Here is a 14542-nt window from a genome sequence, read left to right on the forward strand (position 1 = left end):
CCAGTAGCCGAGGAAAAAAATTCCATGGTTTGATTTTCCTCTAATATTTGTGACACAGTTGTTCAAATCTTAATTGTTTTAAGGAGCATTTGCAAAATTGAACAATCACAATACTTAAAGGCTGCCATCATTATTCTAAATTTACAGTATTATGCTCTGGGATCAAAATATTTTCTCCATCTGAAAATAACTGATATCGGTTTAATCAAAAAATGCTGCAGCCTGGGGCAGCTTTATGTGTTCACGTTATCGCTATCTGTTTCAGCAATCCCATCATAAAATAAAGGGAGAGATATGGAAGATGTAGTCCGTGATTTATCTAGCTTCCTACCATTATCTTCATTAAGCCTTGATGCAATAAGTCTTTCCTTCTCACGTGTTTCTTCTTCAAAGACAGCACTGTTACAACGTTTATGACGGTATGAGAAAGATTTATTTTTAAAAGAACGCTGCAAATACCTCCTGAAGGCCCTTTGAATAATAAGAGCCGATACCTCCTCTTGTTTTCTTTTAAGGGTAGTCGTAATTGGCTTGTAAGAAACTTTAGATGGATTGGCAGCCATAAATTTTTCTTCCATGTGTAATTCAAGACCATCCAAACCCCTAGATTCTCCCAAGACCTTTTTAGTGAAAGCAAGCAAGATATCCAAGCAGTGGATCTTATCTCCACTAACTATAGGGAGGTCCATGGATATGAGCTGAATTTTATTAGGCTTTGGAATGCGTAAGGGTTCTGCCAGAGCATCTGCAAAGTCTGAAAGAGCAGAATATCTAATAAACTGTGTTGCCTGAGGATCAAACTTTCCCCACGTCTCATAAAACATATCAAAGTCATCCTCACAAAGAGGATCTGTGCTCTCTTCAGTGGCAACACTGAAGTTCTCTAAAATGACAGCTATGTACATATTTACAACAATGAGAAATGATATAATAACATAGCTTACAAAAAATAAAATACCAACATCCTTATTTGCACAATTTTTTTTCTGCTCATCTGTTAAATTTAAGTTGGGAGCGCATGAATCAGGTCCTTTCAACAGAGGGACCAAAAGACCATCCCAGCCAGCTGACGTTGTAATTTGGAAGAGACAGAGAATGCTGCCCTCAAAGGTTTGAAAGTTGAAAAGGTTATCAATCCCACCTTCCCAACCAAGACAGGCAAAGTTTGTCATGCCCACAATGGCATAAATGAACATAACCAGAAAAAGCAGAAGGCCAATGTTGAACAGTGCAGGAAGAGACATCAGTAATGCAAAAAGAAGAGTTCGAATTCCTCTAGCTTTTCGAATTAACCTCAGGATTCGGCCAATTCGTGCCAAACGAAAAATTCTCAAAAGTGTAGGAGACAAAGTTTGAAAGCCTTCAGAAAGTCCAATACCTTTGAAATGAAAAAGAAAACAAAATGTTGTCAAGCCGTATCAGTGAAATTCCCTATTTATGTCCATTTTGTTATATTCTATGCTTCAGATGTTGAAAGTGACAGTGATCATATCACATCACTTTCAACAAACACATTATCATCAATACTGTAATTACTTACAAAAGAGCTTAGGAAAAGAGAAATTGTAATACCTTTAAATATTAAAAAGTTATCAAGATAATGGATAGTTTGGAAACTGCATTCTCCCAGATTTCTCTAATTAATTCAAGGGATGAAATTACGCATTGCTCAAGTTCTTAAAAAATCCTTTTAAATCCATTCAGCTCCTGTGCTGGAAGCTATGGGGCTTGTCTCCTAGCTGCTGTCTGATTGCTGCTTCTTCTCCAGGCCTAAGCCACATGCTAAACGTGAGACTTTCATTAATGCTTGGTACGTGAATGAGATCAGAGAAGAGCAAGAAGAAAATAAAGGAAAACCGTCTTTCAGTATTCGTCCTCCCTCACACCTCATTCTATGATCCTACGACCAGAGTAATGAGTACCTTCAGCAATACAGTGGTAAAGGAAATGATTACAAACGGAAGACTTAAGAAGTTAGCATTTTTCTGGGTTGCATGGGATAGCAAAGGGGTAACTGTGCCTAGGGATGAAGCAGCGAACCCAGATCAGTTTTGCTTTCCCATCCTTTATTCTATGATATAACCTGAGCCTGAGTAGGAAGCACAGACCAAATAAACTGTACAAGAATCTAAAACTATATGTGAGCCTTTGTAGAGAAAATGATAAGCACCTAGTCTTATTTGAAAAGCAAAACAAACCCAAGCCAATTTTAATAAGACTTTTCACAGTCACAAATAGCGGCCCAGATTTAGAATGGTGCTGAGCAGTTAAATTTTCCTGGGCTTTCTAAATCAGCCCTCAGGATCCGCCTTCTTAAAAGAAAGTCCTGGAAAATAAATCTTTCCCATTTTTCATACAAATGAATTTTTAACCTGAATTTACTTTTACTGTGAAAACAACAGTTAATGTGATTATATGTAAATCGAAAGCATAAAAACATTAAGGCAACAGTTTAAGTACAATAACTTAGAAAAGATGTTACATTAATATCCAAAAGATATTACATTAAATTCCTATTCTGTTAATTACTCAAAGAAACTCATACTTTAAAAAAATTTTTTGAAAATTTGAAAAATATCTATTTACCTTTTAGTACTCTGCAAAAATATAAGGGAAAACAAAAATATATCCTTTTAGAAGGAACCACTTCGCATATGGTTTGAAAAAGTACAATGGATCTGGAATTTGTTTATCAGAGAGATGTAAGTGGTTACTTCATACTGAAATTTGGCTTAGTATTGGTAAGACACATTACCTGATCTAATAACAATTGATACTTACTAACTAGTGAAAGGACCACAACAGCTAAATCAAATATGTTCCAGCCACTGGTGAAGAAGTAATGTCTTAAGGCTAGTATTTTTATGACACATTCCCCAGTAAATACAGCCACAAAAAAGTAGTTGATTTTATTAAGAACATCCTTGATGTCATGCTGGCTATTTTCTGCCATCATAATGACCATATTTAGACAGATGAAAGTCACAACGGTAATGTCAAAAGCTTTGTGCGATACTATATCAAAGAGTAATCCTTGGAACACATTCTGTGGAGAGAACGAGAAGAACTGCTTAACGTTACTTCTAAGACCCAGGTTACATTCAAATATTAATCAGTAATTTGTGCTTAGAAAGAGAATTTAAGAGAATATAAATTTAACAATAAGCTACTAGAAGCAGTTTTAGGTGATTTCTTTAGACCTTCAAAGAAAACACTCAGGACTTGGCTAAGTATTTTCAGGTATCATGCAACCACATCTCCTTAGAAAAAAATTATACAGCAGGAAAATATTCAGAGTACCTTGTGATTGCTCTTTTAGTAGAAATATTTATTGAAGCAGACATTTTAGGATAAGCAATTCTAATTAAAATGTCATAAGCAAGAAAATCTCTGAATAGTTACTATGTGAAGCCAGGCATTGAATTAAATTAAAGAAACGATAAGAAATAAAGCATAAGATTATTTAAAAGTAAATAACAGCCATGGGGCACGTACTACTCACTATTCATTCTCACCTGCAATAATCCAATCTAGTTGCAGAAGGAATATCATGCAACTTAAGTAACCAAAATCATGTTATGAATATCAAATACTTAATATGAACCTTTATAAATAGGTTGTACAGTTGAATAGGTGACAAATAGGCTGTAAATTTCCTTAATTAATACCCACAAAGAAAGACTGCATTAGATGGAATTAAGAAAAAGACAGTAAAATGTAAATACTGTATTGGATAAGGAAGATGATGGGCTCAAACATGAAGTTTATTTCCAGATGCCCAGCTACTGAGTTTAAATATGGTCACGCTCTTTGTATCTTCTATCATATTCTACTTAAGATGGTCTCACCGATGGTCTTGGGATGGGTTTTTGAGGTTTCTTTGATCCAAGTTTTTTTAGGGCATTATAGTACTTTTTCTGTTCCTCAGTCAAAAATAGATCTTTTTCACCTAAGTAAAGGGAAAGAATACTGTTGTTCAGCTGAGGTTTAAGCAGTCAACTAAATAAACACCAGCAAGTTTATGTAAAAAAAAGTAAGTTACAGCTGTCGCGAGTGGGATCTAAGAGAGCACAGAGACAAAATATGTCTTCACCATTTCTTCTTTTCCCCTTGTTCTTTGAAAAGATGTACTGCAAAAAGCTCATCAGGGTTTGATCGTGAAAGTCTAGTCTAGGCAGTGTTCCCGAGCCAGTTTCCTCAACTATGAGAGCCTTTCTGAACTTTTACAAATCTATTTCACATTTTTAAAGTGACATAAGTCTCATCAACAAGTAAAATACTTTCCACTTACATTTTTGGGAAAGGTAGGAATGGAAGTATACTGCTGGGCTACCAAGTAAATGGAGGATTATGAATAAGCACTTTGGGACCAAGTTCTATGGGGGGTTCCTGATAATGAATTTCTGGTGCTGATCTTACTACCATCTATGCCCCCTGTATCACTTAGCAATCACTTTGAACTGAGTATTCAGGAGAAGCCACTTGTCATAAAAGCATTGAATGATTAGCATTTTGTAAAACAAACATAACAATGTTCAGTAGGGCATCTGCACTTGGAATCACTCTGGCAAGACCTCTGAAAATTCAGTTCAACTTCATTATATGGAATCTCAATGAAAATCCCCAAGAAGCAGCAAAGAAATGAAAAAGAAAAAAATGCCCACTTACAGCACGTACTGAGAAAAGAAAAAAAGTGTTACGTCCAGATCAACTTCTAGTAAGTGTTCAGGCTCATAAGCTACTTAACCAGTGTTGTTTCTGTCTGTGGGGACTGTTATAATCGGGACTTTGTAGTAAAAGGAAACTATTATAGTGAAGTTGGACTGTTGTTCCTCAACCCTTACATATCCTTCCTCTGTTCAAATGCAGAGAGCAGAATTTCTTGTGGGCCTTATTGCTATCTATCTTTACCAAGGGCAGTAATTCTTTGACACTTGGTGTATAAGTCAGCTTATGGAAATAATAAACGGCTCCTGTAGAGATTCTGTCTTCCAAATGTGAACCTTGAAATTGTAAACCTCCTGTTGGGGTCTGCTTTTGTGGTATTTTTCTAATGAACAACGTGCTTATTTGTTTTAAGACTTCCAAGTGGATTAATTGACTCAATTTCCCCTGATATTCTGGATACTTTAAGGCCCTCTATGAATCAGGGAGGGAACTCAATTGACAAATAAGCTTGGCACAAAGAAGCTGAAGTATACCAGGGAAGGCTGACTATTGCTTTTCTTTGGTTGTTGCGTTTTCCATTCTAAGATTTTGCCTTCCACTTCTTAATGAATCGAAAGAGCAGGGAATCTAACAAATACGAGGAGAAAAGTGGAAGCAGTCAGTGCTTCATGAGCTTTAAGAAGCCTTTAAATTTCTAGACGGCCGCCTCCTGGGGCCATGGCTTGGATCTCAATGCAGAATTTTTTAAAAACCCAGTAAATTAATCTGTAGGGTTACTTTATTGATGACAGGATTTTGTAAATGTAGCTAGTTTTAGAAGTTCTGATTAACAAGATCTTTTCAAGTTTCTTTACCAGGAAAGCAGTGGTTACTTCTCCCATGAGCCGTAGTGTTTCTTGATTATCCTTATCACATTTGTTAGGTGTTTACTCTCAGCAAAAAGGGTTATTCTGCTCTCCAAAGTAAATCTTCAAAGCAGAAGATATGAATTCCACTCTCCTGTAGCAAAGTCTATATAACGTTTTTGGCTTCTCTTTTCTAAAACTACCTACTCCTTCCTCCTTGTCCTGCTTAGAACAAATTAAGGCATGAAAACAGAATTTACAGGTAAATTACTAATTACAGGTAAATTACTAATTATGATTCTAAAAGCTTTGAGGAAAAGGGGACTCCTATTTTCAAAACTTGGTCTCTAAACATGATTTTAAATTTCCCCAGTCAAATAGTTATCTAAAAATGTTAGACATCTAGATGTCAAACTAGCATTCACTTAATCAAATTGGGATTACAAGAGACCCCGGATTAGCTCATGTAGTACTTATCTTTTTCCTTTGTTGGTTAAAATTGCTGATAACCACTCCAATGAAAAGGTTCAGCATGAAGAAAGATCCAAAAATAATGAAAATCACAAAATACATATACATGGCTAAGCATGCTTCAAACTTTGGCTGTTCATCTATCTGTTAAAAAAATCAAAATAGAAAAATAATATTGTTAAAAACCAGATAATCACAGCTTTATCGTTTCCAATTTATAATAACAAATCTTTTTATTGTCAGGAGGAATAAATTATTTCTACACATTTAAACCTTTATTTAGATGTACAAGTCAAACAACTGTCTTGTTCTGTCTTGTTACTGTTTGTAAAGATAATTACAAAGACACATAGCCAAATCCAGCTCTAGCAAATTCTTAAGTAATAGATAAACAGTTCCAATCAGAAGTGATACTGTGAATGCCTAGGTTAGAAAAACAGCTCAGACTAAACATAATGGTGAACCGCCATCCCCTTGAATGCTATCCCAGACACGAAGCAGTTTTAAAAAAACAGCTCACTATGATCAGCCCTACAAGGAATTATCCTTTTAATTAGCAGCTATTTCACTACATTCAAGAGTACAGTGCTTGAATGAATAAGCAAAATGCAAATTAAATTAAACATAGAAAAGTTAAAACACATTGTATTAGTGAGAGAGGGAGAAACAACACAGGGAAATGGAGAAGAAATAGTAAGGATGTCAAATACGGGGAAGAAAACCTCCAGAAATAACTGCTAAACATGCATGTCGTTTTAATGCTACTGTACACATTTAAAAAAGTAGGAAATTTGTTTCAGAGGCACAGTCCCTCCAAGACCTTCTGATCTCTGTTCCCAAAACAGACTTGTCCAAAACTTGCAACATCTTGCCCTCTGCATTCTTGATACAGTAGGTTTTTGTGTGGTGTCACGCTATTTTGACCAGTTTTGTTTAAGTTCCAGATATTTGGTACTCCGAGGATTATTGTTTCACGGCGTAGTTTGAAGCATTCATCCGCTTGTACTTCTGACTTGATATTGCAAACAAAGCTGAAAAATTAATTGTATGGATAGAAAAGGAAAGAAGGAAAGGGAAAAGAACTGATATTTCATTTTAGTGACGTACCTCACGTGAATCCACTGCTGCATACATAATATCCATCCAACCTTTAAAAGTTGCCTGAAAAAACCACATTATTAAGGTTATTATCACTAAAGTAAAAACAAATTAAAATTTGTATTAGCTCTACCTAATGTGTTAAGAGTTGTGGAAAACTAAGCAGTGTGCTATAAAAAATGTGCATCACTTCCAAAGAACTGCCTGGAAGTATGATTCACTGGAGTTTAGTAAAGAGAAAAAGAAATATTATTTCCTGAAAAGAAAAAAAATTGCCATGAATCCTGTGAAATGTGTCTTAATGTTAACTCTTGTTAAATTAAAATTTTTGTAAATTTTCTTCTTTTTGAAAAAGCAGTAAAAGTTTCAGCTTAACTAGCAAATATATCCTAAAAGGATAAAAACAGTTCCTAAGAAAACAGCAGATGATTCCTTCCTGCAATTTTTAGCAACTCTGCAGAATCGTAGAACACTTTGGAGGATACAGGGCAGAGAACTTCATCTAGAAAAGATACAGGGATAACAGCCACTTTTAAAAATGCCTTTCTCTCCTTTGTTCTGGTATTAGGGAGATCAATAAATTAGCATTCCAATACTTTATGACTTATACAATTAAAAAAAATATAGAAATATAAATAAACTGCATCGTGCTTTTTCTTTCTCATCCATTCTGAACTAACTTTTGCTAAAGAAAATGAGAATAACTTTAAATCCGGTAACATGCAGACTATTTCAGGCTTAGTATGTTGAAAAGCCATGACGCACAGTGCTTGATTTTAACACAGGGTTGCATATGCTAAAGTATTCTTTAGTAGGAACTGAGCATCTTAGAGATAAGAAAAATATGGAAGCTAAAAAAATCCCCCATTTCAGTGAGATAAACAGAAACGTAGTGGTGTCCCATGGTTGGGCCGCTCAACACATTTCCTTGAAGAAAACAAAACTGAGCACGTTTTCATAGAACTTACCACTTGGAGAAGAGCCAAGTATCCCATCCCAACATTATCAAAGTTTACATCATTATTTGTCCATGTTCCATTATAGAACGTACAATTATATTTGTTATCAATTAGACTGATATTTCCTTTCTTGAGTGTGCATTTCGAAAATCTTTTTCCAAGTAATTTTACTCCTACAAAGTTAAATAGGAGCCAGAAGACAATACAGACGAGCAAAACGTTCAAGATCGAGGGGATAGCTCCCAAGAGTGCATTCACAACAACCTTGAATAAATAAAATGAATGAAAAGAATGCATTATTCACATTCAATAGAACACCTTCCCAGAAAACCACTGATTTTTTATTCTTCTGTATCTATTGCAGATTGTCACCCATACAAAAACTCGTAGGTGACAAATTTAAAGCAGGCCTTCAGCCCAACTTCAAGCTTGTCTTAACATGTAATTCTGTGGTATCTATCTTGCCTTTTTGAGGAAGGAATTAAAACAGATGGCAACCAGAATTATCCTTGGGTAAAAGAAATACATAAAATAAGATTATGAGTCTGTAGTAGCTATGGGATCGAAAAATCAGGTATAGGGGAATGGGTTGTATGATCTGCATTTACTACAATATCATAAATAACTCTCTCTTTTATCTTGGAGGGGTTTTGTAAGAACAACAGCTTGCTCTCCGTAACACAATGAACCTCACCTAATAACCACTGGCAACTGACTGCACACAGTACGTAAAGCAGAGAAATTTGGCTTCCAGGAGACTGGGTTGTTTTGGTCAGCACTCTTCCTTCATTTAGGCTTGCTTGAGGACAAGGTGAATGCAAACCCATGATGAGCAGTAAGCCTCTTCCAGATATGGTACTAGTGAAAATGGGATTCCAGCTTTTGGTCCTGGGGACCTGACACAAGCAGTGGTAAGAACTTGTATTTGTGAATCCAGCACATTGATGCTGACAGGCAGGACCACGCTTGTTGCCAGTGGGAATTTGAGGACTATTATCTATTTCTTTTCACCATTTTTCACCACTCTGTCGTGGGGCATAGTGAAGATCTCTCTGGAAATGTTTCATTGCTATCATTATGAGAAAATCCTGAGCCTTTTATCCTGGCCTTGGATAGCACCTGTATACTAGAAACACACAGAACGAAGTACGTTGGAAGGGACCTCTTGAAGATCAGCTGTTCCAACATAGACCAAGTTGCTTGGCGTCTTGTCCAGTCAAGTTCTGAATTTTTCCAATGGTGGCAATTCAACAACCTTTCTAGACAATCTATTGCAATGCTATACACCCACACTGTCATCTTTTTTCCAAGGTAGCTAATTGGAATATCCCTCACAGCCAACTCGTTCTCTCTCATTTTCTCACTGTGGGCCTACCAGAAAACATTAGTTCCATTTCTCACATAACCTCCCACTAAGTAGTTAAAGACAACAATTAGATCTCTGATCTAATTAGATCCCAATCAGACCCTCCCTTTAACCTTCTCTTCTCCAGACAGAACAAGCTCTATTCTCTCAGCCTCTCCTCTCCAGTCCCCTGACCATCTTGGTGGCACTTTGCTGGACCCTCTCCAGTATGTTAATATCTTTCTGATACCGGGGAGCCCCAAACTAGACACAATACTCCTGATTCAGTCTCACAGGTACCAAAAACAGAAGAGTGAATTGCCTCAATGTGCTGGCCAGACTCGTGCTAAAACAGCCCAATATGTGGCAGATCATCTTTGTGCTCTGCTGTTTAACATGATGTCCATCCCAGGTCCTTTTCTGCAAAGCTGCTCATTTCTCAGTGTGCCACAGTTACGTGTGGTTATTCTGCCTCAGGTGCAAGACTTTGCATTTGATTTTGCTGAACTTCCTGAGGTTTCTGCAGCCCTTATCTCCAGTCTGTCAAGCTCTCATTGCAGAGCAGCCTTGCCCCCAGGGTATTAACTGCTCACCCCCAATTTGGTGATTAATTAAGTCATTAAGCAGTATTGGTCCCAGGACTGACCTCTGAGCCACTAGTACCAGCTGCCAGTTGAACTTCATCCTGATGATCTCTGCACATTGAACCTGGCAGTTCAACCAATTTTCTGTCTAGCTTACAGTTCACCTATCCAGACCAGGTATGACCAATATCTGAGACCAGGGATGGCTCTTTCCTCCCTCAGCCATCTCATCATAGAAGACAATCAGGTTTGAGAGGCAAAAATTGCCCTTCCTAAATTCACGCTGGCTGTTTCTAACTTCTTGTCCTCCACAGCTTCCAGGAGGATTTGCTCCACATCCATCCCAGGGCCTGAAGTTAGTGTCTCATCACATTCTGTGATCTAACACAGGTCAGATGATTTGCATTATACAAGTTTTTACTTCTCCCCATTGGCTTTAAAGATTCCAGATAGTTCGCTCAAAGCAGCTTTTAAAATTGAGTTAGAAGAATCCCCTCTCCTATTAAGAAAATCCCACCCTATTTAAGTTTGAAAGGATTGTTATCTTCAGATTCTCCAGGGTGGATCTGAAAATGTGGCACGTGAGCCTGTCTAGATAACTGTCAAGATGAGCTGATATAAACGCAGCAGTCTAAAGAAGGGGAAGTATGAAAAGGAGTTACAAAAAGTGGATAGTTTCCACTGAAGCAATGAATTAATGAATCCATTTTTCCAGGTCCAAATTTCTTGCCTCAGGCAATGAGAAAAAATTAAGAAAGGACTGTGGTCTCTACATTTCTTATGCTATGAAGATTGATAAACTACAGTTTTCACAGTACAGGTTTCTTCCTCACATTACAGTGTGTTTTCTGTACTAACTATATACAGAGATTCTTTTCTATTAACAAGTAATTAAAAATGGTTCCTAGTTTTTCAAGCATATTCCTTTTTTTCAGAAGAATTTGCCAAATACACTGGATGAAATTTTTCCATGTCTAAGATAAACCAAAGAATGGGTTTCAGAAAAGTGCACGTCTAAAAAAATTCCTGTTTAATTTGTTCTGCAAATTGCACTGAAATTGGAAACATGGAAAAATATTCCAGTGTTTAAATTAGTATACGTAATAATTCCTTGTGGTAGCACATTATAATTCAATCTCCCTATTTAATTTGTATTTATAGATTTTTGTGCAAGTGTTAGGTATTGTTTCAAAATAACAACCGTAAGATGTAAGTAGGCAATCTGAACCATCTTAATGCCATCAAGTCCCAAAACAGAGATTCAAGCTGTAATTTTCACAAAAAACTTCAAATGCAGCTATTACAAAATATGCACACACACACACCCCCCCAATATCCTTACCTTTATCCCTTCAAATCTTGACAAAGCTCGTAGAGGCCTCAATGCTCTAAGAGTCCTGAGAGATTTCAGGGCACTCCCAGAGGAACAAGGTGATGTGTCTTTGGAAACAGTATTTAGTCCCCAGGAAACAAATGACAGCTGTGTTCATTGAATTGAAGCTGAGATTATTAAATGGTATACAAACATTTATTTTATTTGTGTCAGTAGACAATCATAGGCTGAATGTTATAGTATCTTTGACCAGTAAGTCAAATGAAGAAAATACACATTCAAAGTTATCGTAATATAATTTTACTTCATTCTTTCCTAATATTTTTAAAATAATGCAATTCTTTCATTCTAGTTTGAAACACGTATTTTTCCTTTTTTTTTCTTTTTTTTTTTTTCCCCAAAACAGTTCATATAATTTTTTTTAAATACTAGTATAACAACCAAATTGGTAACTATGGTAGTTTCATACACTACAAGACCAGAAAGGATAAATCAAATAAAATATTCCCATTTTCTGCACAGTTATTCTCAGAAGTGTATACAGTAATTCCTTACCATAACTTAAGATGGTGATGTGCAAACAAAAATTATTTTTAAAAAGATTTCCAGCCTTAATTTTAAATTTTTGTAAGAGAGAAAATGAACTGAAAACATTAGAAAATTGTTTCAATAATTAGGGTTTTTTTCCACTGTTCATGATTTGCCTCTTCCTTCCTATTTGAATTTGTTGTCTCGTTGTCTAGCCTTTGGATATTTTCATGCTTTTCCTCTGTTTTGGGTAGCACTGCTACTAATATTACAGAACTGTAATTGCTAAAGTCATACTATATATTCTTTGTAAATAGTCATAACATCAGGTTTTTCTGTTGAAATTTCCCAGTACTTCATAACTTTCAATGCTAACTATTCAGAGGCTACCAAACAGCTACTTTGATGTTACTGGAAGTCAGCTGTTTAGATGTTCTTATTTTAAAAATATTTAACTTCAGTATCTTCCCAGTGTATTGCTGACAAGCAAAAATGTTTCATTTTTATATGGCAAGATTGTATTATTTAACTTTGTCTGAATTCAGAATAAATATTTATACATTGAACACTACACTTCCTCCATCTCACTATTTATGATTTCAGCATTTGTCTTTACAGCTTTATAAAGGGTTGCTAGGATTTCTTTGGTTGCAAAGCAAAACATACTTTCCTACATCTTTAACTCTCTGGTAAATAATTTTTCCAACAATACTCTTCCACTCCCTTTACCATCTAAATTTCTTCTCCTTTAAGGAAGCAACTCTACTTTTTTCTGTTTCTAAATGCCGGAGCTGCCAGCAGCTTCACATTTTTCTATTGTCTTAATTAATTTACTTTAGTTTTATTTCTGTTCGCTAATTGCACTCTGCCTCTATGCTCAAAATGGTTTTTATAACCAACATGGTCCTCAATGACAGTGATGCCTAATAAAATGTTCTTAAGCAACTTCTGATTATTACTTACAATTTCCATTTAAATTTGTCCTCAAGTCTCTTTTGATTGCAATTTTTTTCACCTTTGGAACCTGTCTTTTACACTTCTGTTTATTCATAATCTCATTTTACATGTAGTTCTCTATATAGAAAATATCAAAATTCAAAATGTAAGACAAGCTGAATATAATACTTACACATACAATGATGAAGTCAAGACAACACCAGGCATTTGTGAAATAACTGTGCAAACCATAAGCTACCCATTTCAGAAGCATCTCCATAAAAAAGATGTAGGTAAATATTTTATCAGCATACTCTAGGAGGATTTTCACTGTTTTTCTCTCCTGCAGGTGAATATCTTCAAATGCCTGGAATTTCAGAATTCAGTTTTAAAACAGTTCAGTAGTTTTATGGAAAATTATTTTAAAACTGCACAATAATACACAGTTTGGCTTATTATAACCTTTTCATATTAAATTATGGGCAATGACCACTTGGTTTTATACTCAGAAGTAAAAGCCTAGATTGTAAAATAAGCATAATCTCATTTTCAGGTTGGTTGAAAAATGACATACTTTCAGTTGTTTACGCTCAACACTTCTTCAAAAAATATCTGATGAGGGTCAACTGTGGCTACAAAAATCTTGGCTTCCCAAGTTAGTGGATAATTTTGACGGTGTTGGTCTAAAATTCTTCATAATAAAGCTTGAATTAAACACATTAACCACTGTCTTTCAGACGTAGACCTTCCAAAGGAGTCATCTTTAGTCAGCCTGCAGAGTTGTAATACAGATATGAAAAAATATGACAAACGCCTTATCTGGAACTGTTCATTCCTGGAGATTCACATTTTTTCACCTAAACCTTGACATTACTTTGATGTCAGTAAGGGTTTAGGAAAATGTTTTCTTGATTGCTGTAGTTTACGTCATTGTTCGCTTGTGTTTAATATATTTGCTGCCTTGCTAATTTAAGTTTTTGATATTGCCAATCTATTCCCAATTCTTTCTAACACCTTGCATTATTTCCTCACCAAGCCTCTGGCAATGTCCTTATTTTCCTTTCATCCATTTCTCCCCGACCTTATAGCTCCATCTCCACTTCATTTCTCTCTTGCTGCCAACATTTCTAATGATCTATCCATCCATTTTCACCACCACTATTTCCCCCTTACAAATCCATGTCTGTCATTACTTTTACTTAAAATTTTTCTTACTTATGTAGATATATCACAAGCCACCCTGTACCATACCCTTTCCCCTACCCTACAATTCCTAGATATAAATTACTCAATCTCTTCTTGTCTCTTTCTCTTTCTCACTCTGTCTTAAGAGCTCAACATGTCTCTGGAGCACATCAGGCATTTAACAACTTCCCTTTCTCTTATCCTCATTCAAATCTGTGTCCCCTTCTCTGACGTTGCCTCTGCAGTTGCTAACTTTCTGTTTTCCTTCTTGCCATGACATGAGTAAAAAAGTTGAAATGAGAAGTTTGAGAGTCTCTCCTCTCAAGAGGAATACACCATCTCACATCCTTGGGATGTCGGAACACAATATCTTCATTCTATGAAAGCGCAAATGAAGCATAGAGAGATCAATTCATTTGCCCAAAGTCACATGGCTGTAGTCTGTGACAAAGGTCAGGAACCAAACAGAGGGTGTCAAAACTTTAATCCATATCCCGTTTCAATCTACATCAGCTCTTCACTTAACAGCTCCTTACCTGACCGTGAAATCTCTTATTCTGTTATTATTTTTTAGTAAGTTCATTAACAGT

At 35.9% G+C, this 14542-nt stretch overlaps 1 protein-coding gene across 1 annotated transcript in view; it reads right to left on the minus strand.

Moving 5' to 3' along the window:
- Positions 1-233: 233 nt before the first annotated feature.
- Positions 234-14542, minus strand: part of LOC103915646 (sodium channel protein type 5 subunit alpha-like) — a 47344-nt gene continuing 33035 nt past the window's right edge. Inside the window, exons 18-25 of the mRNA XM_009322515.1 lie at positions 12927-13134; positions 11313-11401; positions 8051-8305; positions 7092-7145; positions 5987-6128; positions 3849-3949; positions 2782-3046; positions 234-1378 (exon numbers count right to left, since the gene is read on the minus strand). Coding sequence (XP_009320790.1) covers positions 234-1378; positions 2782-3046; positions 3849-3949; positions 5987-6128; positions 7092-7145; positions 8051-8305; positions 11313-11401; positions 12927-13134 — 2259 coding nt within the window. The remainder of the gene's footprint in view (positions 1379-2781; positions 3047-3848; positions 3950-5986; positions 6129-7091; positions 7146-8050; positions 8306-11312; positions 11402-12926; positions 13135-14542) is intronic.

Source organism: Pygoscelis adeliae, unplaced genomic scaffold (assembly GCF_000699105.1).
Source record: "Pygoscelis adeliae isolate BGI_AS28 unplaced genomic scaffold, ASM69910v1 Scaffold123, whole genome shotgun sequence".
Classification (NCBI taxonomy): Eukaryota; Metazoa; Chordata; class Aves; order Sphenisciformes; family Spheniscidae; genus Pygoscelis; species Pygoscelis adeliae.